This window comes from Panthera leo, chromosome A2 (assembly GCF_018350215.1).
Source record: "Panthera leo isolate Ple1 chromosome A2, P.leo_Ple1_pat1.1, whole genome shotgun sequence".
Classification (NCBI taxonomy): Eukaryota; Metazoa; Chordata; class Mammalia; order Carnivora; family Felidae; genus Panthera; species Panthera leo.
In genome coordinates, this window is record NC_056680.1 from 144,455,581 (window position 1) to 144,482,753 (window position 27,173).

Below are 27,173 nucleotides of genomic sequence, written 5' to 3' on the forward strand. Positions count from 1 at the left end.
GAAAATATGACTCATGTTGCACAATAATGAAGTATGTTGATCATATCAGGAACATTCTGTATTGAGAAGACATTAGATAAGTGCTGCCTTTTTTGTACCTCTGTTTTCTGTCTTGTACAGTTCACAGGCTTTGCCTGATGTCGCGCATACGTTGTTATTTCAGGTCCCGTGGGAATGGCTGCTGCTGCTGCTGTGGCAACAGGAAAGAAACGGAAACGGCCTCATGTGTTTGAGTCTAATCCATCTATCCGGAAGAGACAGCAAACACGTTTGCTTCGGTGAGGGCTCCCTTAGCCATATCGTTGCTGTTCCTCAAACGCTTCGTGGTGCGGATGACAGTTAGAACATATGTTATTTGGTGCATTGAGGATACCGAGTTAGATCCCTCGATGGCAGAGTTAGACTTCAGAGTACTCCTATGGAATTAAATAAATGAAACTAGAAATGATGAACAGATGTATAATATCACTTCAGTTCATTCAGAGAAAATTTTTATGCCGGCTCTGTGCCAGACATTGTTCTAGGCCTTGGGAATAGAACAGTGAACACAACAGATTCCCTTAAAGAGCTCTTATTCTAGTGGGGGGGGGGGGGGGAAGAAAAATGTCAAATGAAGGTAGATACTTTGGGAAAAAATAAAGTGGAGTAAGGAAAATAGAAAGGTTGGGGCTTGGGGATATAGAGTGGTTTATTTTACAGGGGTGGTCTGGGAAGTCTTCTTTGACAGGCAAACTTTGAACAGAGATCTGAAGTAAGTGCAAGGGCGTTGTTGATGTCTAGGGAAAGAGCTTTTCAGACAGAGGGAATAGCAAGAACAAAGTTTCTGAAGTAGGATGGAACATGGTTGTCATGTTTGGGGAACAGTCAGGGAGAGAATGAGAGGAGACTGAGTCAGAGTAGTAGTATATATGATAAAGGGCGCCTGGGTGGCTCAGTTGGTTGAGTGTCTGACTCTGGATTTCAGCTCAGGTCATGATCTCTGGGTCGTGAGATCGAGCTCTGTATTGGCTCCCGTGCTGGGTTTGGAGTCTGCTTAAGATTTTCTTTCCCCCTGCCTCCCCCACTCACCCTCACTCTATGTCTCTTAAAAAAAAAAAAAAAAAAAAAAAAAGTAGTAGAGAGCCATGTCATGGGGTCTTTGGTCCAGTATAAGGGCTTTGACTCTTGTTCTGAGTAAGATGGGCATTCAGTGAAAGCTTTTTTTTTTTTTTTTTTAAGTTTATGTCTTTATTTTGAGGCGGGGGGGGGAAGAGGCAGAGAAAGAGGGAAAGAGAGAGAATTCTAAGCAAGCTCCATACTGTCAATACGGAGCCCAGTGTGGGGCTCGAACTCACAAACTGAGATCATGGCCTAAGGCAAAATCAAGTCAGATGCCTAACTGACTGAGCCACCCAGGTGCCCCAAGAAGTCAGTGAAGGCTTTTGACCAAAGCAGTGATATGGTCTGATTTATATATATATATTTTTTAATATTTATTTATTTTGAGAGAGAGAGAGAGAGAGAGTGCTAGTTGGGGGAAGGGCAGAAGAAGAGGGGGAAAGAGAGTATGGGGAGGGGGAGTGGCAGAGGGGTGCAGGAAGAGAGAGAGAATCCCAAGCAGGCTCCGAGCTGTCAGCGCAGAGCCTGACAGGGCGGTAGATCTCATAAACTGTGAGATCATGACCTGAGCCAAAATCAAGAGTAGGACACTTCACTGAGTCACCCAGACGCCCCCTAATGTATATTTTAAAAGGATCCCTTGGGCTGCCATGTTGAGAATAGAATTTGGGTGTATAAGAAAGGAAGCAGGGTGAGTAATTAGGAGGTTATTGTAGTGATCCAGGACAGAAATTATAGTGTCTTAAAACTAATAGAGCAGGGCGCCTGGGTGGCTCAGTTGGTTAAGTGACTGACTTTGGCTTACGTCTCACAGTTTGTGAGTTTCATTAAGCGTGGAGATGATATGATAAAGTCTACAAGAATACCTCTCAACAGTAATCTTTATTATTATAAGTAGCAGTAAGAGAAAACCCCTTTGGTGGTTCCGGAAGAATTATACTCTCCATGTTCAACATTGTGTCACGTCTGTATCCTGAAGCAAACTTGTGGCCAACCCGTATATCAGTGGGCTAGTCATTGGTCTTTAGGACAGAGGTATGCACATATTTTAAATGAACGAGCTATCCAACCTCACGCTCCCCTTTTCACATTTCACATAAAACAAAACAAAACAAAACACCTGTATCTAATCAGAATACATTGTCAAAGTAAGTTTTGTTTCTGTGTCACCATAATTTCCTTTAACTGTTTTTATTCTTTTTTCATTCTCTGATTCAGGAAACTCCGAGCCACGTTGGATGAATATACTACTCGAGTGGGACAGCAAGCTATTGTCCTCTGTATCTCACCCTCCAAACCCAACCCTGTCTTTAAAGTGTTTGGTGCAGCACCTTTGGAGAATGTGGTAAGAAGACTCAGCTGTGTTCTCAGATACTCTTTGCTTTCTGTGGGTTGTTGTTCATTCTTTTGATCCTCTGTCTAGTACAATAGCTATTACTCCTATCCTCCCCTCATCCAGGGGTGGGAGTGGGACCCATTTTCAAGCTACTTTATGTAGATCAAAATAAAAAGGATTATTTCTGTTTCTTTCTTTCTTTCTTTTTTTTTTTAAATTTTTTTCTTTTAAAGTAATCTCTATACCCAACACAGGGCTTGAACTCACAACCTCAAGATTAAGAGTCACATATTCCACCAGCTGAATCAGCCAGGAGCCTTTATTTCTGTTTCTACTTATTATAACCACATATTCTACCCTATTAGATATCCTATCTGATAGATACGTTGCTATCTATCAGACGCAAGGGGGGAAAGTGGTATTATGTTTGTTAAGAAACCCATGCAGGTTTTGTAAGAAAGTTACTGATTTATGTCAGAAACAAAGTGGGAAATAATTCCACAATACAAATTTCATGAGACAAACCTCAGGAAGCATTTTACTGGTTGTCCGTATTTGAGTTGCCTATTTAAATCTCTTGCATTTCTTCAAAGAAATCGATTTAGTACTCTGCTTCAGTTTAGAAATAGAGTTGAATATTTTGATTGCCTAACTATCCATAGCTAAGTTGATAAAGATATTTTACCCTTGCATACTTATGCTATGTGAACTGCTTTTTCTCTGGCCAAAATAACTTAGAATAATGGTCTGTCCAGATTTAAATTATATTTTGTTTTTATTAGGATAACATTTATTAGCTAAAGAGACATTCGTTAGATTTCTCCCATATAAAATACAGATATTTTAGGAATTTATGACTGATTAGTGAAATTTTGTTTATTGGTTTTTCTTTCACATACAAATGTCGTGGTTCCTTTTCAACATTTTCGTGTTTTGCCAAAAATTCCTGAGGCCCTAGAATGGGATGCATATTAGGACCTTTCCTTAGAAGAATATGGTGGAAGGCTTCTACCTCAAAATGGCACCTGAGAAGCACTCATTAGGGTCATGATGTTCACAAACATGAAATCTGGGCATGTCTTCTTTTCTTCGGTGTTAAAAATTTAAAATAATTTTACTACTACTAATAGTAATGTGACCTATGAAAAAGACTCCTCTAGAAGACTCAGAAAAATACCTCTGAAAATTACTCACTGAAAAGAGGGGTGCCTGGCTGGCTCAGTAAGTTGAGCGTGTATGACTCTTGACCTCAGGATTGTAAATTGAGCCCCATGTTGGGTGTAGAGATTACTTAAAATCTTTAAAAAAAAAAAATCAAAAAGAAGTTTTTGGGAAATTGTTGGAGTCTTCCATAGAGTACAAAAAGGTATAGACTCTATGAAACAGAAGCAAACTATTGTATGATAAACTAGACTGAGATAAAAAGCAGTAGCTATTTTTTCACTGACTGACATTTGATAAATACAAGCTAAAGAATAAATACTAGTAGAAATGGAAGCAACATATGTCTTCAGAACACTAAAGAGAAAAAAAAAAGTCCATGTAAAAGGAATTAAAAAAACACAATATATAGAACAAAGTAATTTAAGTGAGATCAATTAATTCTGTTATAAATCGTAAATATAAATAGATTAACTCCTTTGAGAAAGACAAAGATTTTCTTTCAGATGGAACAACAATAATCTAAACCAAAACCCAACTGTATTTAATTTATGTGACATACTTACATTGACCACAAATGTCCAGAGTGGCTGTAAATGATACCATTAAGAAAGTGAAAAGACAATCCACAGAATGGGAGAAAATATTTGCAAATTATGTATCTGACAAATAACTTGAATCCAGAATATATAAAGAACTTTCAGAATTCAACAATAAAAAGACAGCCCAATTTTAAAATGGCAAACAATCTGTCACTATTTGCAGATGACATTATACTATATTTAGAATACCCTATAGACTCCACCAAAAATCTGTTCAAATGCATAAATGAATTGTTGCAGGATACAAAATTCATATACAGAAATTTGATGCACTTCATACACTAATAACAAAGTAGCAGAAACAGAAATGAAGAAAATAATTCTATTTACAATTGCGCCGAAAAAGAATAAAATACTTAGGAATAAACTTAACCAAGGAGGTGGAAGACCAGTACTCTGGAAAATATACAACAATGATGAAGGAAATTGATGACAACACAAACAAAAAGAAAGATATTTTTTGCTCATGGATTGGAAGAATTAATATTGTTAAAATGTCCATACTACCCAAAGTAATCTACAGATTCAGTGCAATCCCAATCAAAATACCAATAGCATTTTTCATAGAAGCAGAACAAATAATCCTGAAATTTGTATGGATCCACAAAAGACCTCGAGTAGCCAACACAGTCTTGAGAAAGAAGAACACAGCTGGAGGTATCACAATCCCAGATTTCACAATATATTACAAAGCTTTAATAATCAAAACAGTATGGTACTGGCACAAAAAATAGACACATAGATCAATGGAATGGAATAGAAAGCCCAGAAATGAATCCACTGTTATATGGTCAATTAATCTATGACCATGGAGGCAAGAATATACAATGAAGGAAAGAAAGTCTCTTCAAAAAATGGTGCTGGGAACACTAGACAGCTACATGCAGAAGAGTGAAACTAGACCATTTCTTACATCATTCACAAAAATAAACTCAAAATGGATTAAAAACCTAATGTGAGACCTAAAACTATAAAACTCTTAGAAGAAAACATGGGCAGTAATTTCTTGTACGTTGGCCTCATCAAGATATTTATGGATGTGTCTCCTCAGGCAAGGCAAATGAGCAAAAATAAATTATTAGGACTACACCAAAATAAGCTTTTTGTACAACAAAGGAAGCCATCAACATAATGAAAAGGCCATCTGCTGAATGTGAGAGGATACTTGTTGTTGTTTTTTTTTAAGACGTTGCTCTAAACGTTTATTTTGTTTTTGAGAGAGAGAGAGAGACAGAGCATGAGCAGAGGAGGGGCAGAGAGAGAGAGGGAAACACAGAATCCTAAGCAGGCTCCAGGCTCTGAGCTGCCAGCACAGAGCCCAGTGCAAGGTTCAAACTCACAAATGACAAGATCATGACCTGAGCCAAAGTCAGATGTCCAACTGACTGAGCCACCCAGGTGCCCCGATGTGAGAGGATACTTGTAAATGATATATCTGTTAAGGAGTTAATATCCAAAATACATTAAGAAGTTACATAGCTCAACACCAAAAAACCAAACAATCCAATTAAAAAAGGGGCAGAGGACCTGAGTAGACATTTTTCCAAAGAATACCTACAGGTAGCCAACAGATACATTAGAAGATGCTCAACCCCATTCATCATCAGGGAAATGCAAATCAAAACCGTAGTGAGATGTCACATCACACCTGTCAGAATGGCCAGTACCAAAACAACAAGAAGTAACAAGTGTTGGTGGGGACGTAGAGGAAACACCATTTGTGCACTGTTGGTAGAAATATACTTTGGTGCAGCCACTGTGGAAAGCAGTATAGAGGTTTCTTAAAAAATTAAAAATAGAGGGGCACCTGGGTGGCTCAGTTAGTTGAGTGTCCAACTTTGACTCAGTTCATGATCTCGTGGTTCATGGGTTCGAGCTCTGCCCTGGCAGTGTGGAGCCTGCTTGGGATTCTCTCCCTCTCTCTCTCTGCCTGTCCCCCACTTATTCTCTCTCTCTCTCTCTGTCTCTCAAAAATAAATAAAACTTAAATTTTTTCTTTTTTTTTTTTTTTTTTTTGAGAAGAAATAACCAGGGGCACCTGGGTGGCTCACTCCGTTAACTGTCGGACTCTTGGTTTCAGCTCAGGCCATGAACTTGCTGTTTGTGGGTTTGAGCCCCACCATTGGGCTCTGTGCCGGCAGTATGGAGCCTGCTGGGATTCTTTCTGTCTCTATCTCTCTCTCTCTCTCTGCCCCCAAACCACTCGCTCTCTCTGTCTGTCAAAATAAATAAAATTAAAAAAAGAGAAAAAGAAATACCATACAATCCAGTAATTCTACTACTGGGTATTTACAGAAGAACATAAAAACACTAATTCAAAAAGATATATGCACCCCTATGTTTACTGCAGCATCATTTACAGTTGCCAAGATGTGGGAGCAACCTAAGTGTCCATCCATTGATGAATGGATAAAGAAGAGGTAGTATATGTCTACAATGGAATATTACTCAGCCGTAAAAAAGAATGAAATCTTGCCATTTGTGACAACAAATATGTACTCTAGAGGGTATTACGCAAAGTGAAATGAGTCAGACAGAGAAAGACAAGTATCATATGATTTCGGTTATATGTGGAATCTGAAAAACAAACCAAACCAATCAGAAACAGACTCATAAATAGAGAACAAATTGGTGATTGCCAGAGGGGAGTGGTGGGGATGGGCAGGCAGGTAAAGGGGGGCAGATGGGTAGAGGGGAGCGGGAGGTACAAGTTTCCAATTATGGAATGAATAAGTCCTGGGGATGAAAGGTACAGTATCGGGTATATACTCAGTGGTATCATAATAACATTGTATGGTGACAATAGCTACACTTATGAGCATAGCATAATGCATAGAGTTGTCAAATCACTGTGTTGTAATAGCTGAAACTCATGTAAATTGTTTTCAACTACACTAAAAGTTTTTTAAAAATGGCAACAAATCTGAATACCTATTTCTCCAAATATATATAGAGATAGAGAAGTGGCCAGCAAGTATATGAGCACTAATGATGAATAGTCATTAGGGAAATGAAAACCAAAACCAGAATTAGACAGGATTATTATAATCAAAAAGATGGACACCAGTAAGTGTTGTTGAGAATATGCAGAAATTGGAACCCTCCATACATTGCTACTGGGAGCATAAAATGATACAGATGCTTCAGAAAGCAGTTTGGCAGTTTCTTAAAATATTAAAAGTAGAGTTACCACATGACCTGGCAGTTCTGCTCCTAGGTTTACCCAAGAGAACTGAAAACAAATCTTATACACAGTGTCCATAGCAGCAAGACTTATACATAAAACTTACACATGATATTTTTAACAGCATTATTCATAATAGCCACAAAGTGGGAACAACCGAAATGTTCATCAGCTAATGAGCGGATAAATAAAATGTGTTATTATCCATATATGGACTATTATTGAGCAGTAAGAGGGAATGAAATACTGATAAAAACTACAGCATGGATGAACCTTGAAAACATTGCACCAAGTTAAAGAGCCCAGTCACAAAAGACCACATGTTGTATGATTCCATGTATATGCAGTGTCCAGAACAGGCAAGTCTGTAGAGACAGAAAGTAGATTAGTCGTTGCCAGGTTGGAGAGGTGGGAGGGAGGAATGGGAAGTGACAGCCAATGAGTACGGAGTTTATTTTAAAGGGAATCAAAGTGTTCTAAAATTAGATTATGATGATGCTTGCACAACCCTACATATATACTTAAAAAGGTTGAATTGTACACTTTAAATGGTGAATTGTATGGTCTGATAGGCTGAATAGTGACCCCCAAGGATATCCAGGTCTGAATCCCTGGAACTTTGGTGTGTTACCTTGTGTGGCAAAAAGAACTTTGTGATGTGATTAGGTTAACAATCTTGAGATGGGGGAGATTGCCCTAGATTATCCAGGTAGGCCCTAAGCCTAACCACACTGTCTTTATAAGAGGGAGACAAAGGGAGATTGATAAGGAAATAGAAGATGTGTTGGTAGGAGTAAAAGGTTGGATGCAAGAGAAGGGGTCAGGGGCCAAAGAATACAGGCTAGGAGCAGCTAGACAAGACAAGGAAATGGACTCCCCCTAGATCCTCCAAAAGGACCAGGCTTGCCAATAACCTTGACTTTAGCCCAGTGAAAAACTAAGAAAATGAATTCTGTTGTTTTAAGCCACTAAGTTAGCAATACCTGTGTCAGTCATACGAAACTAGTAGGTAAGGTGTATGAATTATAGTCTCAATAAAGCTGTTAAAAATGTTAAAAGTAAAATAATAGGCAAAGACATGTCAGACAAATGCCTACAAAAATAAATCGTGGATTACAGCATTAATATCAGACAAAGCCAAATTCTCAAGACAATATTAACTGAGAACCAGAGGTAATTTGGTATTGATAAACAGTATAAATTTACACTGAACTTTTTATGCCTCAACTACCATTAAAGCAAAGTGTGCAGATCAAAAAATTACAAATATAAGAAAAATTTTTAAAAATGACAGTGGCAGGAGGCCTTAATAATCTTGGTCAGATTAAGGAGGCCTTAATAATCTTGGTCAGGTTAAGGAAGAAAACTGTAAATAAGAATATAGAAATCTGAATAAAAGAATAAACAAGGTTAATATAGAAGATATGTATGCTAGGGGAGCCTGGGTGGCTCAGTCGGTTGAGTGTCCAGCTTCGGCTCAGGTCATGATCTCGCGGTCTGTGAGTTCGAGCCCCGCGTCGGGCTCTGTGCTGACAGCTCGGAGCCTGGAGCCTGCTTCGGATTCTGTGTCTCCATCTCTCTCTGACCCTCCCCCATTCATGCTCTGTCTCTCTCTGTCTCAAAGAAATAAATAAATGTTAAAAAAAAAAGGGGGGGGGGATTGGAAACTTTACGAGGCCTTTAATAGTTGATGTTAAAATGTTTTGTAAATATTTTTCAGCGTTCTGCCCATATTACCTCCTTGCCTACAATTGGGGTGTATAGCAAAGCACTGTAAATAAAATTAACTGGCTCACAACAAACTGGAAAAAATGTTTTCAAATTAATAACAGCAATTATAATTTATTGAGTATTTTTAACATGCCTGTTTTCTGCTGAGTACTTTATGATTTTTACTTAATCACAATAATCCTATTATATATATCTATATATATATCTATATATATATATATATCTTATTTGTGCTTTACAGATGTAGCAATTTGAGGGTTTGAGAGCTTAAGTAATTTGTTCAAGATCACACAGTAAGTAGTGAACTAATGATTAATATTCTTAATATATAAAGAGCTCTCAAAAGTCAATAAAAATATGAACAGATGAATAACAAAGACCCAAAGATAGGTTTGAATATGGATTATCTATTAGGTGATATTAAGGAATTCTGTTATTTCTGTAGGATGTGATCATTGTATTATAGTTATGTATGAAAATGCCCTTATATTTCCAGGATGCATGCTAAAGTATTTAGAAGTGTTTAAAATATACTTTAAGTGGTTAGCCCCAGAAACATTGCATGTGTATGTATATGTACAGATGGAAGATAAAATAATTATGCCAAAATATTGACAATTATTGAATCTGGGTGGTGAGGGTAGAAGCACTTATTTACTGTTCTTTACATCTTCCTGGATATTTAAATTTTTCATTTAAAATTCTATTTTCAAACACCCAAAGACAAAAGAGAAAAAAAAAACATAAACAGAAGGAGGAAATACAAATGTCTAACAAACCCAAAATTTTCAAAGAAATGGGAATTAAAACAGAAAGCCATTTTACATGGCTTGGGAATGGCAAATGTGAAAAAGATGTACATCTTGCAATGTTGGTATCTCAGACAGTTTATTTTTTTTTAATTTTTTTTTTTTTAACGTTTATTTATTTTTGAGACAGAGAGAGACAGAGCATGAACGGGGGAGGGGCAGAGAGAGAGGGAGACACAGAATCGGAAGCAGGCTCCAGGCTCCGAGCCATCAGCCCAGAGCCCGACACGGGGCTCAAACTCGCGGACCACGAGATCGTGACCTGAGCTGAAGTCGGACGCTTAACCGACTGAGCCACCCAGACGCCCCACAGACAGTTTGAACTGTGTAATTTTCTACAGGGCAGATTGGCAACTGGTATAAAAAGTGCCCAAATGTACACTTTTTAATCCAGCTTCCTTTTGAAATTTTATCTTAAGGAAATAATTGGTTAAGTGGGCAAAGATGTATGTACATTAGTCACTGTACTCTTTATAGTATTTTTTTTTAATTTGAGAATAACCTAAATGTTTAAAGATAAGGGATTAAATTGATAGCCCATCCAGAGATAGGACTGCTATCCTGCCATTAAATATCACGACATAGATCTTTTTCTTAACATTTTCAAATGGTGATGTTGTATTAAATGAACAAAGCAGGTTATGGAACCATACAAAGAGTCTGGTCCTACTTTAAAATTAAATCTGCATTTTATACGTGTTTATGGAACCTCTGCATTTGTATAGTATAGCAAATATATGGTTAGTAAAGTTACTAACATTTGTATCATTTTTTATAAAAACTATTAAAAAAACTTCGAAGTATACATAGTCTCAGTAATTCTGGCAATAACCTGGAGGTGTAGGGATATTATTATTTTCATTTTGCAAGAGAGTACTAGACCAGAGAGGCTAAGTGATTTGCCTAAGATTCCCCAACTTCTGTATAATAGAGCCACTGTTGGGATTTGTGTTCGAGGTGATGGAGTATTACATTTTCCATAGGTTTGTCTAGGGCATTAAATATGGGGTTTCAAATTTAATCTCATTTCCTTAGTCCTTGCCTCTTCTTCTAAAACGGAACAGAGCTACCTTTCAGTTCTCCACAGTCCTGTGAAAGAAAGGTCAGGATGGTTGTTATAAAGCAAATACCCACTGTAGCTACTACCTGCTTCTTTCTGGGGAGGAAAGGAGACAGTTTAAAGCGCATTTTTCTGGTGGTGGTAATGAACAGCAGAAGTCACTCCTCTTTTCCCTCTTCTTGGTCACACCCGCAGAAACAAGAGGGGAGGCCATCAGGGCACCTTGAGGGTGAGTGAGTGATGGGGTGAAAGATAGTAGGACATAGAAGTGAAATTTTGGGGGCACCTGGCTGTCTTAGTAGGTAGAGCATGTGACTCTTCATCTCAGGGTTGTGGGTTCAAGTCCCACGCTGCATGTAGAGATTACTTAAAAATAAAATCTTAAAGGGGCGCCTGGGTGGCTCAGTCGGTTAAGCGTCCGACTTCAGCTCAGGTCATGATCTCATGGTCTGTGAGTTCGAGCCCCACGTCAGGCTCTGTGCTGACAGCTCAGAGCCTGGAGCCTGCTTTGGATTCTGTGTCTCCCTCTGTCTCTGCCCCTCCCCTGCTCATGCTCTCTCTCTCTTTGTCTCAAAAATAAATAAATAACATTAAAAAAAAATTTTTTTTAAATAAAATCTTAAAAAAAAAGTGAAATTCCATCTATATGCCCATATGTTTGTATGCAGTTTTTAAAAAAGAAAGAAAAGTTATTTCTATATACATTAAAGATACAAATAACAGAAAACAGACATAATCAAAAATACTTCCCAAAAGATTGTCACTGAAATAGAACAGGAAAGAGAAAAATCTCCTCCTAGATATCTTAATAGCACTTCAACTTGAGCAAAACTATAAACTTAAATCTTCTCCTCCACCAAAAAAAAATTCTTACGTCTATTTCAGTGTCTGTCTGTCCCTCATCCAGTTATGCAAGGCAGAAACCTAGAGCCATTTCTGGCACCTCCCTCTCTCCTCTCTTCCCCATACCCATTATTTTGTTCTCCATTTCCTAAATAGCTCTCAAATTTGCCCAGTTTTCTCTCTTTCCATTGCCACAAGCCTGGCTACCAACTCTGGTGTCCATCCAGTTCCCTTTCCGCAGGAGGCCTTTGCGTGACTCTCCTCCACCTCTAGCCATATCTTCCCCCCTCCCCAGCTTCTCTCCACTCCAGCCACAAGAGTGTCCGCTCACTCCTTTGCACAAACTGTGTCATCCCTCCACAGAGCTTTTGTGTATGCTCTTAACTCCAATTTGCTCTCTTTCTGACCTCCTTCCTCACCTTATAACTCTGACTTGTACTTAAGAATTCAGTTCAGTCGACACTTCTTCTGCGAAGCCTTCTCTCACCTCCTGCATAAGTCACAGCCCCTCATTCTAGCCAAGGCTCTCACCGCACCTCCGCCTACTTATTACAGATGCACTCTTATTTGTGTGATTATTTGATCAGTCTGTCCCCAGCTAGATTGTGAGCCCCAAGACAGGAGGGGCTAGATCTACTTTGTTCTCCATTGTGCTCCCAGTGCCGCACGTTCCCCCTGCCACGAGTAGCTGCTCGGTAATATTTGTTGCATGAAATAAAGCGTCTTAAACATTCGGCAGCACTCAGCAATGCAGATTTGGTTTCTAGGCTCTAATCCTCCGTTGGATCTCAATTGAGACCTTGGGAAGTAAAGAACTACGAGGTTAGCTTGTGTCCTTCTTTATAGTACTTGTCCTGGCTCGTAATTGTACATTTATTTTTGTGATTATTTTTTGTTTGTCCTCTCCACTAAACAGGAATATACACAATAATGGGACATTGTGACTGATTTTGCTTTCCATTTTGTCCACAGCCCTTCCTTAGCACAGTGCCTCACATACAGGAGATGAATAATAAATATTTGTTTGATGGCTGGCTGGATGGGGGAGCTGCCGGGTTCAGAAGTCACATATGCCATGTCTATACTTGTAATGTGGGATAGTGAAATAAAACCAGCTAAACTCTCAGAAAGAGCCTTCGACTATGATGTAGAACGAGATTTCCTTATCCAGAAGCTCAAGGCTTCTCTACGTCGCTTGGGATCTAGACTTTCAGATCTAATGTTCTCTGCAGTTTAAAACCTTTGTCTTCTTAAGCCTCAGCTTTTTAAAACAAAAAACAAGTTAAAAGACGTCCAGAGCAGCTCCATTGAGTGTTTTGACCCTTTTTGATATCCTTCTTAAGTGAAGGTGTGGCTCCCATAGTAAAACATAGCATTATTAACATTTAGACAAGCTCATTCAGTTTTGCCAATGGGTTGGTATTAAGCTAGAGTGGGCATATATAACTATAACTCCACATTTGTGAAATCTGTTTTTAAGCTTTGATTTTTTTGTATAGTTCCGCACATGGATTTTTCCTATATGTTGCTCAGTGTCCTCATGTGTAAGATAATACCTACCTCACTGGGGAGCAGTAGAAATTAACTAAAGTTGATTATCATCCCCCATATATGTTTAGAGAGAGCTGGCATGAGAAGCATTGGCAAATGGTAGATTTTTTAAGTTGCTGTGCCCTGAGGGCATTCTCTTGGCTTACTGCCATATCCCATACTTTTATAGGTGTAGTAGGAATAGGCCTAGAAATATTTTGTTGAGGAACAGAGAGAGAATTTCTATCCGTTTTTAGAAGAACTTCAAGAGTCTTTGGAGATGTAGCTCTTTTCTCAGAGTTAATAATCCATAGCAGTGGGGTGCCTGGGTGGCTCAGTCAGTTGAGCATTCAACTTTGGCTCAGGTCATGATCTCATGGTTTGTGGGTTCGAGCCCTGCGTCAGGCTCTGTGCTGACAGCTCAGAGCCTGGAGCCTGCTTCAGATTCTGTGTCTCCCTCTCTCTCTCTGCCCATCCCCCCCCCCCCCCAGCCCACACTGTCTTTCCTTCAAAAATAAATAAACATTATAAACATTAAAAAAAATTAAAAAAAATATAATCCATAGCAGTTAGATGGGGACACACTGGATATGACTAACCAGTTCCACAGGTACAGAAATTAGTCATAGTCACAGAGGCAAGAGGTAGCTCTGGGGTTGTCACCAGCTTCTTTGAAATCATTCTTCTGTCTTTAATTCTTCTTTCCCAGTAGATGGGTGAGCCCTGGAGTTGGTCATGATTTCTTGTTCTAAGTCATTCACTTTTTTGTATAGGTTTTTAAAAATAGCTTTGAGTTAGGAAATGTGGAAGCATATTTAAAAAATAGTAAAGTAAAAATACCTTATAGTTTCACTCATATGTGGAATTTAAGAAGCAAAACAAATGAACAAAGAAAAAAAAGAGAGAAACCAAAAAGCAGACTCTTAACTTTAGAGAACAAATGGATGATTACCAGAGGGGGGTGGAGTGGATGGGCGAAGCAGGTAAGGGGATTAAGAGTACACTTACCATGATGAGCACTGAGTAATGTATAGAATTGGTGAATCACTATATTGTACACCTGAAACTAGGATAACGCTATATGTTTACTGGAATTAAAATGTTTAAAAATAGTAAAGTAAAAAAAAAAAAATAGTAAAGTAAAAAAATCTTCATTTATCTACGTACTTAACAAATAACTAACACTGTTAGGTACAAAGTAGGAGGAGATAAGAATTCCATCCAAGTCCTTTGAGGTTTCAAGGTCCAAAACTAGGGATCCGGGGGCGAGGGGAAAATTAGGAATCTGGACTGAGGCGGGGGAGGAAAGAGACTAACATTGGGGCTGGAGAGAGAACAGGGTGAAGCCAACATAACTTCATGGGCCAGAGTCTGGCCTGGCTCCACGCCAGGTGTGCTTCAGGATCACGGGTCTGAGGGCAGCTCTGCATTGGGGCATCTTTTTGTTTACCTGAGATGGCAATATATTTTTCATTTTAGAGGAGCTCATAGATAAAAAAAATTTTTTTTTAATCTTCCATGGGACCTTCCTGAAGACTTGTCTTTTCTCCAGAAAAGCTTCAGGTATACAGAACTATGGTATTTTGTCGGGGACTGTTTTTTCAACCAGACTAAAGGCTTGTTGATATTATGTTTGTAGCAGCCGGTTCCTATATCCTCAACAAGCACATTCTGTGCCCAGAACTCTAATGGCTCTTGTAAACACCCTAAACGCTTTCCATCTCTGGCAGTTATGAGAATGCTTGTCAATATATCTTCTGCACATGTCTGATTATGTCAACTGTTTCATAATATATGTTAAATAAAAGACCCAGTCCCTGTGCTCAGTGATGTCACACACTAGTTGTATACGGTATATATAACAATCTAAGTGACCATTTGAGTTTGTAGCAATTTAAAAAGGAGTAAGAGAATTATGGGTAGAACACTTGGGGATTTTTCTTAAAAGAAGTGGAAATGGAGTTGGGCCTTGCAAGATGGATAATGTTTGGATAGGAAGCAGAATTAAAGACCCAGAGGTGAAAAGAACTTGCTAGATGCAAAAGTTAGTGAGGAAACTGGCCAACTAAGAGGGTGCCGTCCCCATAGTCTACAGAACTGGGCAGGCACAACTGTTATCTGGTGGCCCCAGTGGAAAAGTAGGGAATGATCAGAAAGGTTGAAATGCTGGACTGAGAGTTTGGCCTTCATCCTGTGAGAAGTGGGGAGCTGTAGAGATGGTTTTGAGAAAAAAAGAAATGATAGCTAAGTGGCTGAACATACAGGCTTTGGAGCTAGATAAAAATTAGTTTGGGGGGCGCCTGGGTAGCTCAGTCGGTTGAGCGTCCGACTTTGGCTCAGGTCACGATCTCGCGGTCCGCGGGTTCGAGCCCCATGCTGGGCTCTGGGCTGATGGCTCAGAGCCTGGAGCCTGCTTCCGATTCTGTGTTTCCCTCTCTCTCTGCCCCTCCCCCGTTCATGCTGTGTCTCTCTCTGTCTGAAAAATAAATAAACGTTAAAAAAAAAAAAATTAAAAAAAAATAGTTTGGTTTATACCTATATTACTGTTATACTAACTGTATGATTTGGGGAAGTTACTTAAGTTCATTAAGCCTTGTTTTTCTTAGCTGTACAATGGGTATACTAGAATTTTCCTTATTGAATTGTGTGAAGATTAATTGAGATCATATATGCAGTGCTTGGCACCTGGTAAGTGATCAGTAAATCATATTCAGTGTTTCAGAAACTTACTTATTTTCATATAGTCCCAAAGGGGCTGAGATTTTTTTTTTAATACTTTTTTTTTTTTTTTTAAAGGAATCTCTATACCCAACATAAGTTTGAACTCACAACCCTGAGATCAAGAGTCACATGCTCTACTAACTGAGCCATCCAGGAACCCTGGGCTCAGATATTTTAAATGTCATTGGTCAATAGGATGAATTGGGGGAAGAGAGATTGGTAGACAGACCAGCTGATTTTGTTTTTAAGTGGTTTTTAACTTTGTAAAACCAGTTAGTTGACAGTGAGATTGGTATGAAGTAATAAAGGCTTAAGCTATGGTTTTTGAAATAGAGGATAGAAGTTGGAAAAACAAACCTCTGTTTCATCATGACATCAGCAGTTATAAGATGCACCCTTATTTATTTACCATGAAGAAAGAAAAAACATTGACAAACTCGGGCACAGTGCTTATCACTTAGAATTTTTATTTTATATTTATTGAAAGAACTTTTTCAAGCTTATTTAGACATAGATTTTAATCACATTGCATTTTTATATAATACATAAAAAGGAAAATGAAAGTGAAATAAATTGATACTCCTAAAACGTCCTCACTTTCACAGCTCAGTGCTTCTGAATGACTTCTTGTTTCAAAGACATCATTGGCTGTGACATTTCATGTGATATTGTCCTCGGTGCCATCAAGAGCATATGGGTGGTGCTGCATGTCTTTAGAAAGTGCTCTGAAAAAAAAAAAAGAAAGAAAAAGAAAGTGCTCTGCTGTTGTCTCCAAGCTGCAGCAAGTTTGATGCTGGGGCTTCTTGATCTTACCAGAAATATCACTGGGGAGATTATCCAACTATAACCAAGACTCACATTCTTTCTCAAATGTTGCTCAATGGTTTGTTGATTGAAAAGGCAAGGGATTGCATTGCTCCCAGGGATAACAGCCATGTTCATATGTGCAGGAAGTGACAACTGTGCCCCAGGTTGCCTCATCCACAGCAGTTTTAAGATGTATCCCAATTTCAGGCACACCTGGGCGGCTCAGTTGATTAAGCGTCCGACTTGGGCTCAGGTCATGATCTCGCGGTTCATGGGTTCAAGCCCCATGTCAGGCTCTGTGTTGACAGCTCAGAGCCTAGAGCCTGCTTCGGATTCTGTCTCCCCCTTTCTGCCCCTTGCCTGCTCACACTCTATCTCAACAATTTTAAAAAAGAGGTATCCCAATTTCAGAGGACATTTAAATATGAAAAAATATGCATTTCAGAGGTGATAGAATTAAAGCACTAGCTTGATAATTCTGGGAAACTTTACTGAGCAACCTTAAAAATACTGTGGTCACAGCTGAAGTTTTGTTGTAAATTACTTGGAGGAATGCTCTACCAACAATTTTTTTTTTTTTTTTTTTTGATACTCAAGATATTTTTAAGGAGTTATATGGCACTGATAAGTTTAGCAAAATGCCTGGTTATAAATTCCTAGAATTTTACTGACCCATAAAAATGACCAAAATTGTTTGAAACTAGCTAATAATGTAATAGTAATAATCTAATGATTTCCTGTCTTTGAATGCCAGGTATTTCCAGCACAGTGAAATTTATTTTTATAAATAAATATATTTATATATATCCTTACTATGGGCCTGCATACTAATATAATGATTTAACCTAATACATTAAAGTTCAAAGACCAGAACTTAGGCTAATAAGATTGAGTTTTTCTGTGGGCTGGTAGTGTAAACGCTCTACATCAGATACAGAAACCTGGAAAGCAGAACATATAAATCCTTAAGTGGGCAACACCAGCTGCTTTTGTTATAATAAATACGTGTTGGCAATGATTTTTCAAACTTTCTTTTTTTGTTAAAAACCAGGATAAAACTGAATCTCTAGGATGATAACGATTCTACGCCTTTATACAATTTTTCTGTCATCCCCTTCATTGTTGACCTATTTGGAAGGTTCTATAACTGCCAAAGTTGTACTTCATAGCCAACGATGATTTTTAGTTTTCCACAGGCTTGAGGTGGAGTATGAGAATCTTTCTTTTTTTTTCGCCGTCGTATTGAGATACTTACAAGGAAACTTGTCCTGATTGAGAGTCCAGTCTGGAGTAGAAAACCCAGGACTCAAACATTATCCTAATTTCTGGGATACCTCATTTTCTCTTCCCTTATTTCCTAAGATAATGGCGTGAGCCCTGAAAACAAGTTAGTTTCCTGCCTCACCTTGTCACATTTCCAAAATTCCCTGGCTTTCGTGTTATCCACGAAGGTGTCCTTATTCCCCCCGCCCGGTGTCCTTGTAAGTGAATGCACCCCTTATTGGTGGTTGTAGGGTCCTGTGTCTGCCTATTTCTGCTCATCATGGAAGAATGTGTGTATGTACAAATGCGCTGCTGTTAAGTTCTCTGTCTTTGGAGAGACCTTTCACTGGTAGTAGAAGGAAAGGAGTCAGAACAATGACATCTGGTTCAGACCCACATGTCTGAGCTCCAGAGACATCGTGGATTTGAAGTTGACCTCTGTCACCAGGGAGTACCAGAAACGAGGAAGGCATGACCTGCAGGGCTCTCTTTTGGCCCTGAGCCTTATAGTGACAGTGGCACCTTTGACATACAACTACAGTATATGCTTCTTGTTTTTATCTCAGACGCTTTCAGCCCAGCCTCTCAAGCACTGAATCACCTGTTGGGTAGTCTGGCCTTGCAGGAAGGTAGCAGCAGTTTCAGATAGGCTGCTTAGAGTTTTAGAGATGCAAGTCCTTGCTGATCTTGGAAGTGATTTTGGTGACGAACTGCCACAGCTAGGTTTTATCAGAGGGCCTGGGCAACACAGAATAAAGAATTCCGTTCCCGTTAGATCTGCAACAGGTGATGGTGCCAGTGTTGATGGAGAAAACGTGATTTTAACTGAGAAGCAGTGTTTCTGTAAAACTTCCCACTGGCTCCTTTCTGCTGTTATTACCTGTAGTTTCATCATCTTTTCACTGAACTCTGTACGGTGTGATGTCTTCGGGGCCGTCGGGTATTTTTATCTGCTAGTTGTAGAAGTGTTTGTGCTTAGGACTCTGCTGTGGTTGAGGAGGGCGGCCCTACCCACCTTCCGGTTGCTTGGCACCAACCCTCCCTGGCTGTCGGGCATCTTGTTTATTTCTGCCCTTAATTCCCTGCAGGTGCGTAAGTACAAGAGCATGATCCTGGAAGACCTGGAGTCTGCCCTGGCAGAACACGCCCCTGCACCACAGGAGGTTAACTCAGAGCTGCCCCCTCTCACCATCGACGGAATTCCAGTCTCTGTGGACAAAATGACCCAGGTAAGGGGCGGGCCGTGAGGAGGAGACAGAAAGGCGAGTGGCCCAGGTGTGGGCGGGCCTCAGATCTCATTTCTCAGTTTTGTGCTCGGTGACACCAGCAGAGAGAGACGCAGGCTGGAGTCTGACAGTGAGGCGGTGACAGCTTTGGGGAAGAGAATGTAGTGTTGGAAGAATGCTCCCACCCAGAGAGCACGGATGTGGTCTCCTCCTTGGTTGACAGGTCTTTTCTTTCACTTGGGCCACTAGATTAGATAAAGAAACTTGGCTTGGAGTTGGTTTGGACAGGTGACTGTTAGTACTTTGATGAATCACCATCAAGCAGGCAAACTGTTATTCTTTGGGGCTGAGCTGCTCCTCTTTCCATGTAAATCTGAATACTGCCATGCTGTCACCAAGGCTCCCCTCTCTGGGGAATAAGTATGGAAAATTCAGAAGGACACCCTCCTGAGTCATTGTTCTCTCCTCTTTCTTTGGCAAGGGAAGTCAAAATGGACTTAGCCTGATAAATCAGCATACTTCAGGAATTTTGCTGAGATGGTCTGTTTTAAATATCTTAGCTTTGAAAGTGATAGCTTGATCAAGATCAAATGCCCTTTTGTGACATTACCCCACCGTATTTCTTTATTAATATACTCCTCTCTTGCTAAATCCACTTGTGAGTTTTCTTTCCTTATTCAGTGTCTTCCAGCAACATTTCACACAGTTGATTATTCCTTCCTTCCGAAAATGTTCTCTGTTTCTGACCCCATACTCTCCTGAATACCCTCCTACCTCACGGTGCTCCCGCTCAGCTCTTCTGCTGACTCTTCTTCCTGTTCTCACCTGATCGATATTGGCATGTCCGTATCTTTAGTTTCTTTCCAAGTGGTCTCATCCTGTCCTGTGGGCTTTATATCTCCTCTGTATGCTGTTTATAGCCCGGCTTATACCCCTGTTTGATCTCCAGTGCCCAGTGTGCCCCAGACAGGACCTTTCATCGCCCAACCCTCAGTTCCCCCTATCACTGCCACCCCCCGACCCCATCAGTTAACAGCACCACCATCTGTCTGGTTGCTCAAGTGCTGGCATAGGAGCAACCCTTCGTTTCCCTGTTTTGCCCTCGCTTGCAACGTGGATTCATTAGCAAGTCATGTCAGTTCAGCTCTGAGATGTACCCTAAACCTGCCTGTTCTTCTTCGTTCCCATTACCACCCTCACCCAAACCGACTATCTCTCCCATGGAGACTATTTCAGCTCATCAGTTCTGTCGCTCTCCTGGTTGCTGTTCCTGCTCGGCTGCCGTCTGTACCTCACAGAGCCACCAGAGATTTTTTTAAAAACTTAAATCGGCTCTCATCACTCTCTTGTTTAAGCTCCTTAATGGCTTCCCACTATTCCTAGAATCAAATTCAGACTCTGCTGTGGCCTCTGAGGCCCTGTATAATCTGAGAATCCAGCCTCTTCCAACTTCATTCTTCATTTTCCCTCTCAGTCACTGTGCTCTGGCCACACTGGCCTTTTTTTCTCAAACGCTCCAGGCCAGTCTTTCACTTTTGCTGTTTCCTCTGCCTGAGACACTGTTTTCCCACATCATTGTCTGCTTAACCTTACCTTATTCAAAGTCTGGCTCAGACATCACCTCCTGAAACAAGCCTTTCTTGATTATGCCATCTAATGGAGCTTTCTCTTTGCTACCAAGTCACTTCCTAATGCATCCCATATTTTATGTCTTTATAACACTGATTACCCTGGAGCTCTCTTATTCGTCAGCATTTATATTTGTCTGCAGTCCGTCTTTCCAGCTAGAATTTGAGAGCCGGGATTTACTTTCTATCCTTTACTGCTGTCCACTGCAGCTCGCAGCACCTAGATAACAGCTAAATTCTAAATAATAGTATCTGTTCAGTGAATGACCTAAAGGTCAGAGTAAAACGAATCCCATGTGGTAGGTACCCGGACTGCAAGTCTTCCGAGCGGGGTGTTCGCTGGCTGCAGACATCGATGCTGCTACTTGGGAGGTGGCACTTTTTTTCTTGCTGAGTCTGAACCTGCAACTTAGTCTAAAGCAGTACAACATTTTGTAAAGCTAAATTGTGATCTTTTGCTTTTTGGATTCATAGGTCTTTCTGCAGACATTTGGAGACTATCTAGATAATGGTTCAAAAAGGAAAGCGTTATCTAAACTTTTTTCCTGTCACTTCATACCTGCTATTTTGTCCTTAGGACCATTCTGAGTAATGAAAGAAAACATAAGGTGAATTTTTTTTACCTGATTGATATAAAGAGTCTACTCTGGGGGCACCTGGGTGGTCAGTCAGTTAAGCATCTGACTCTTGATATTGGCTCAGGCCATGATCTCACAGACTGTGAGATTAAGCCCTGTGTCAGGCTCTTTGCTGACAGAGCAGAGCTTTGGGGGGATTTTCTCTCTCCCCCTCTCTCTGACCCTCCCCTGCTTGCTCTCTCTCTCAAAATAAATAAATAAACATTAAAAAGAAAAGAATCTACTCTGTGTCTCAGATATAAAGTATATGTAAAACTGACTAAGCTTCTGCTTAAGAATACTATGTCAGGAGGCACCTGGGTATCTCAGTCAGTTAAGCGTCCAAATCTTGATTTCGGCCCAGGTCCTGGTGTCATGGTTTATAAGATTGAGCCCCACATCGGGCTCTGCCCTGACAGCATAGAGCCTGCTTGGGATTCTCTCCTTCTCTCTCTGCCCCACCCCCTGCCCGCCCCGCTTGCATGCACGCATGTGTTCTCTCCCTCAAAATAAATAAACTTTAAAAAAAAGAATACTGTGTTAGGTATGTGAGGCACTATGTCCTCTCCTGTGATGGGCATTTTTTTCTTCTTTGTCACATTTGATGTGTTAGATTGAAATAATCTGAGGTTTTGATTATATTAAATGATTAATATAAATCAACAATAATATCACTGATAATTACAAAACTTGGCTGATGGCCTCAGAAGTCAGAACGAACAGTTTAATTTTCATGCTGGAGGTAAAACATTTGAAACTGTGTTGTTTTCCATTTTTGTGAAATATACACTCAGGAGAGCTTTGTGTAATGATGGATCCAAGGGAAGCTGGTACTTTGTTGGGGGCATGCATTTTCTTTATCATCCTACATTCCTTTCTTTCTCTTCTCATCACAGATCATGACTAAAAAATAATACATAACAAAACAAAACAAACAGATGGTGACAAGTGAGCAGGGCAATGAAAACTCCAGCTCCTGATTAAATGGGAATTTCTGAATATTTGGTTCCCAGGTTTTCTCCTTGGAACCTTTTTTTATTATTATTATTATTTTTCCTCAGATACTTGTTCTTAATGTGAGCCAGTTACCATTTTTGTAATCGATCCTAAGATTTTTCACTATTAATGGCAGAAAAGCATGGTGTTATTTCAGGCCAAACCTCCAAAGGAAAAGGAATGGGAATATGGGCATTTTAACACACTGTCAATACAAATGTGCAGTGGTACGATCTTTCCAGAAAGCAGGTTGGTAGTGCATATCAAGACATAACACGTGTATGTCATGCCCTCTCAGTGAGCAAAGATGTATGTTTGTGGCATTGTTTATAATAGGAAAATCTGGGAACAATGTGCTTGAATAAATTATAGTAGTGATGTTTAGTGTTTACATGCAAGAAGAACAGCTCCCAAAAGAGACTAGAAGTTTATTATCCAATGAAATATTAGACACTAAAAATGCTGGCTTGCTCTCTATTGCTGTGGGATAGAGGGTTCCAATTGTTTTAACTGCTTGTAAAATAACATTTCTTATGTACTCTACTTTGAGTGCTTTATTCAGTACTTTGTTTAGCACTTCATTTTATGTTTCTTTGGGAAGGGCTAGTTTTTTTTTCAGGGAATGTATAATTGAGTTAACCAATTTCATTTGTTTAGCCATGCACACAAAACTTGGCCTGTGTGTGTGTGTGTGTGTGTGTGTGTGTGTGTGTGTGTATAAAACTTTAGAGATATATAAATCTGTTTACTGTAGAACCAAAATACTACCCGTGATTATCTGGAAAGTGAGAGTTATCTATCCCCTCCTACTTTATGGAGTCAGAGGAAGAAAAAATATTATAGGGAAGGTAGTTTGAAAACTAAAGCATCACACAAAGATATTATTACCAATTATTAATACTAACTATATGCAAACTATATTAACTTTTGAATAACCTGAACATACCATTTCTCACCCATTTTTCACCTACAGAAAGTTAGTGAATCTGGAATTTTTATTTGGCTCGGCAATGAAGTGGGACAATACAGGTGACAATATTGAAAAATTGAGGCATAAAGAGAGGAAGCAATTTATGAAGCAAGCTAGTAACAGAAATGGAATGAATGGTTGAGTTCATATTGCCAGTGCTTTCTCTGTCTCTCTTTATATAAAACTATATTGTAATCATCACTCAGGTTGAGTATTTCAGCTCATCTACACTGAACATTTACTGTTTTAAAAGGATTTCTTGGGGCGCCTGGGTGGCTTATCGGTTAAGCGTCGGCTGGCTCGGGTCATGATCTCAGTTTGTGAGTTCAATCCCTGCATTGGGCTCTGTGCTGACAGCTCAGAGCCTGGAGCCTGCTTCAGATACAGTGTCTTCCTCTCTCTCTGCCCCTCCCCCACTCACGGTCTGTCACTCTGTCTCTCAAAAATGAATAAACATTCAAAACAAAATTTAAAAAAAAATTAAAGAAGAGGGTTGCCTCAATGGCTCAGTCAGTTAAGTGTCCAACTTCAGCTCAGGTCATGATCTCAGGGTTCGTGAGTTTGAGCCCCGCATCGGGCTCTGTACTGACAATGCAGAGCCCGCTTGGGATCCTCTCACTGTCTCTCTGCCCCTGTCCTAGTCTCTCTCTCTCCCTCTCTCTCTCTCTCTCTCTCTCTCTCTCTCTCAAAATAAATAAATAAAATTTTTTAAATAAAAAAATAAAGAAGAGTTAATACCTATTCTTCTCAAACTATTCCAAAAAAAGAGAAGTGAAATTTTCAAATTAATTCTATGAGACCAGTGTTGCTATGATATCAAAACCAGAAAAAGACCAAAAAAGAAAACTACAGGCCAGTAGCTCTGATGGACATAGGTGCAAAAGTCCTGAACAACATATTAGCAATTTGAATTCAACAATACAAAAAAAAAAAAAAAAAAAAAAATCATTCCCATGATCAAATGTTATTTATTCTGGGGATGCAAGAGTGGTTCAGTATTGACATTCAATCAGTGTGATACATCACATTAACAAGAGAAAGGTTAAAAACCATATGGTCATCTCATGAGATGCAGAAAATGTAGTTGACAAAATACAACATCCACTCATGATAAAAAACTCTCAACAAAGTGGTTTTAGAGGGAACATGCCTCAACATGATAAAGCCCATATATAAAAAACCCACAGCTAACGTTATACTGAGTGGGGAAAAACTGAGCGCTTTTTCTCTAAGATCAGGAAGAAGACAAGGATGTCCACTCTCGCTGCTTTTATTCAGCATAATTCTGGAAGTCTTAACCACAACACTCAGACAAGAAAAAGAAATAAAAGGCATCCAAATTGGTAAGGAAGAAGTATAAAACCGTTAATATTTGCAGGTGCCATGATACTATCTATAGAAACCCTAAATACTCCACCAAAAAACTATTAGAACTGATAGATGAATTCAGTAAAGTTGCAGGATACAAAATTAATATACAGAAATTTATTGCATTTCTGTGCACTAATAACAAAGTAGCAGAAAGAGAAATGAAGAAAACAGTTCCATTTACAATTGCACCAAAAAGAATAAAATACTTAGGAATAAACTTAAACCAAGGAGGTAAAAGACGTGTACTCTGAAAAGTATAAAACACTGATGAAAGAAACTGAAGAGGACACAAATGGAAAGACATTCTATGCTCATGGATTAGAAGAATTAATTAATAATGTTAAAATATCCATACTGCCCAAAGCAATCTACAGATTCACTGTAATCCCTATCAAAATTCCAATAGCATTTTTTCACAAAATTAGAACAAATAATCCTAAAATTTCTGTAGCACCACAAAAGACCCCAAATCGCCAAAGCAGTCTTGAGAAAGAAGAACACAGCTAGAGGTATCACAATCCCGGATTTCAAGATATACTACAAAGCTGTAGTAATCAGAATAGTATGGTACTGGCACAAAAATAGGTACATAGATCAATAGAATAAAGAGCCCAGAGATAAATCCACCTTTATATAGTCAATTAATCTATGACCACAGAGGCAAGAATATAAAATGGGGAAAATATAAAATGGGAAAAATGGTGCTGGGAAAATGGGACAGCTACATGCAAAAGAATGAAACTGGACTACTTTCTTTCACCCTTACACAAAAATAAACTCAAAATGGATTAAAGACCTAAATGGGAGACCTGAAACCAGAAAACTCTTAGAAGAACACATAGGCAGTAATCTCTTGGACATCACCTTAGCAACATATTTATGTATATGTCTTTTTAAGCAAGGAAAACAAAGAAAAAATAAACTACTGGGACTATGCCGGAATAAAAGTACTTTGCCCGGCAAAGGAAATCATCAACAAAACAAAAAGGCAGCCTACTGAATGTGAGAAGATATTTGCAAATGATGTGTGTGTTAAGGGGTTAATATCTAAAATACATAATGAAGTTACACAACTCAATACCAAAAAACTCAAACAATCCAATTAAAAAAAAAAAAATGGTCACAGGACCCAAATAGACATTTTTCCAAAGAAGACATATAAGTGGCCAACAGACACATGAAAAGACGCTCAACATCACTCATCATCAGGGAAATGCAAATCAAAACCACAATGAGATATCCCCTCATACCTCTCAGAATGGCTAGTATCAACAAAAAGACAAAAAAGAAGAAGTGTTGGTGGGAATGTGGAGAAAACAGAACACTTGTGCACTATTGGTGGAAATGTACATTGCAGCCAGTGTGGAAAACAATGGGAATTTCTCAAAAAATGAAAAATAGAAATATCATGTGATCCAGTAATTCCACTACTGGGTATTTACCCAAAGAAAACAAAAACATTCATTCAAAGAGATATATGCATCTCTGTGTTAATTGCAGTATTATTTACAATAGCCAGATTTACAATAGCCAGAAGCAGCCCAAGTGTCCATCCATAGATGAATGGATAAGGAAGAGGACGTATATATACAATGGAATATTACTCAGCCATAATAAAGAAAGAGATCTTGCCTTTTGCAACAACATGGATGCACCTACAGGGTATTACGCTAAGTGAAATAAGTCAGACTGAGAAAGAAAAATACCCTATGATTTCACTTACATGCGGAATCTAAAAAAAACAAAACAAACAGACTCTTAAATACGGAGAACAAACTGGTGGTTGCCAGAGGGGAGGTGAGTAGGGGGATGGGCAAATAGCTACAAGGCATCAGGAGGTACAAACTTCTAACTATAAAATAAGTCATGGAGATGAAATGGCATAGGGAATGTAGTCAATAATGTTGCAGTAACATCATATGGTAACAGATGGTGACTACAGTAATTTTGGTGAGCATTGCGTAATGTATAGAATTGTCAAACCAGTATGTTGTACACCTGAAACTAACATAAATATTGTATAATAATTACGCTTTTAAAAACCCCACTGCTTTTTCCCTTGTCCCTTCCCTTTCCTCACTTGAACTTACTGTCCTCCTCTTAGTCTCACTGGGGCAGTCTGTGTTGCTTTAATATTCCCTCGGAGTGATGATGCAATGGGATAGTAATTCTTCACCAGTTTTCAGGAAAAGCCTTCAGAAACATTCAGCCTAGTGACTG

At 39.2% G+C, this 27,173-nt stretch overlaps 1 protein-coding gene across 5 annotated transcripts in view; it reads left to right on the forward strand.

The window, feature by feature from the left end:
* NRF1 (nuclear respiratory factor 1) overlaps positions 1 to 27,173 on the forward strand; it is a 142,856-nt gene that overhangs the window by 60,321 nt on the left and 55,362 nt on the right. For all 5 annotated transcript variants that reach the window (XM_042924387.1, XM_042924388.1, XM_042924406.1 and 2 more), the window contains exons 3-5: positions 164 to 278; positions 2,317 to 2,443; positions 19,234 to 19,374. In XM_042924387.1, coding sequence (XP_042780321.1) covers positions 164 to 278; positions 2,317 to 2,443; positions 19,234 to 19,374 — 383 coding nt within the window. The remainder of the gene's footprint in view (positions 1 to 163; positions 279 to 2,316; positions 2,444 to 19,233; positions 19,375 to 27,173) is intronic.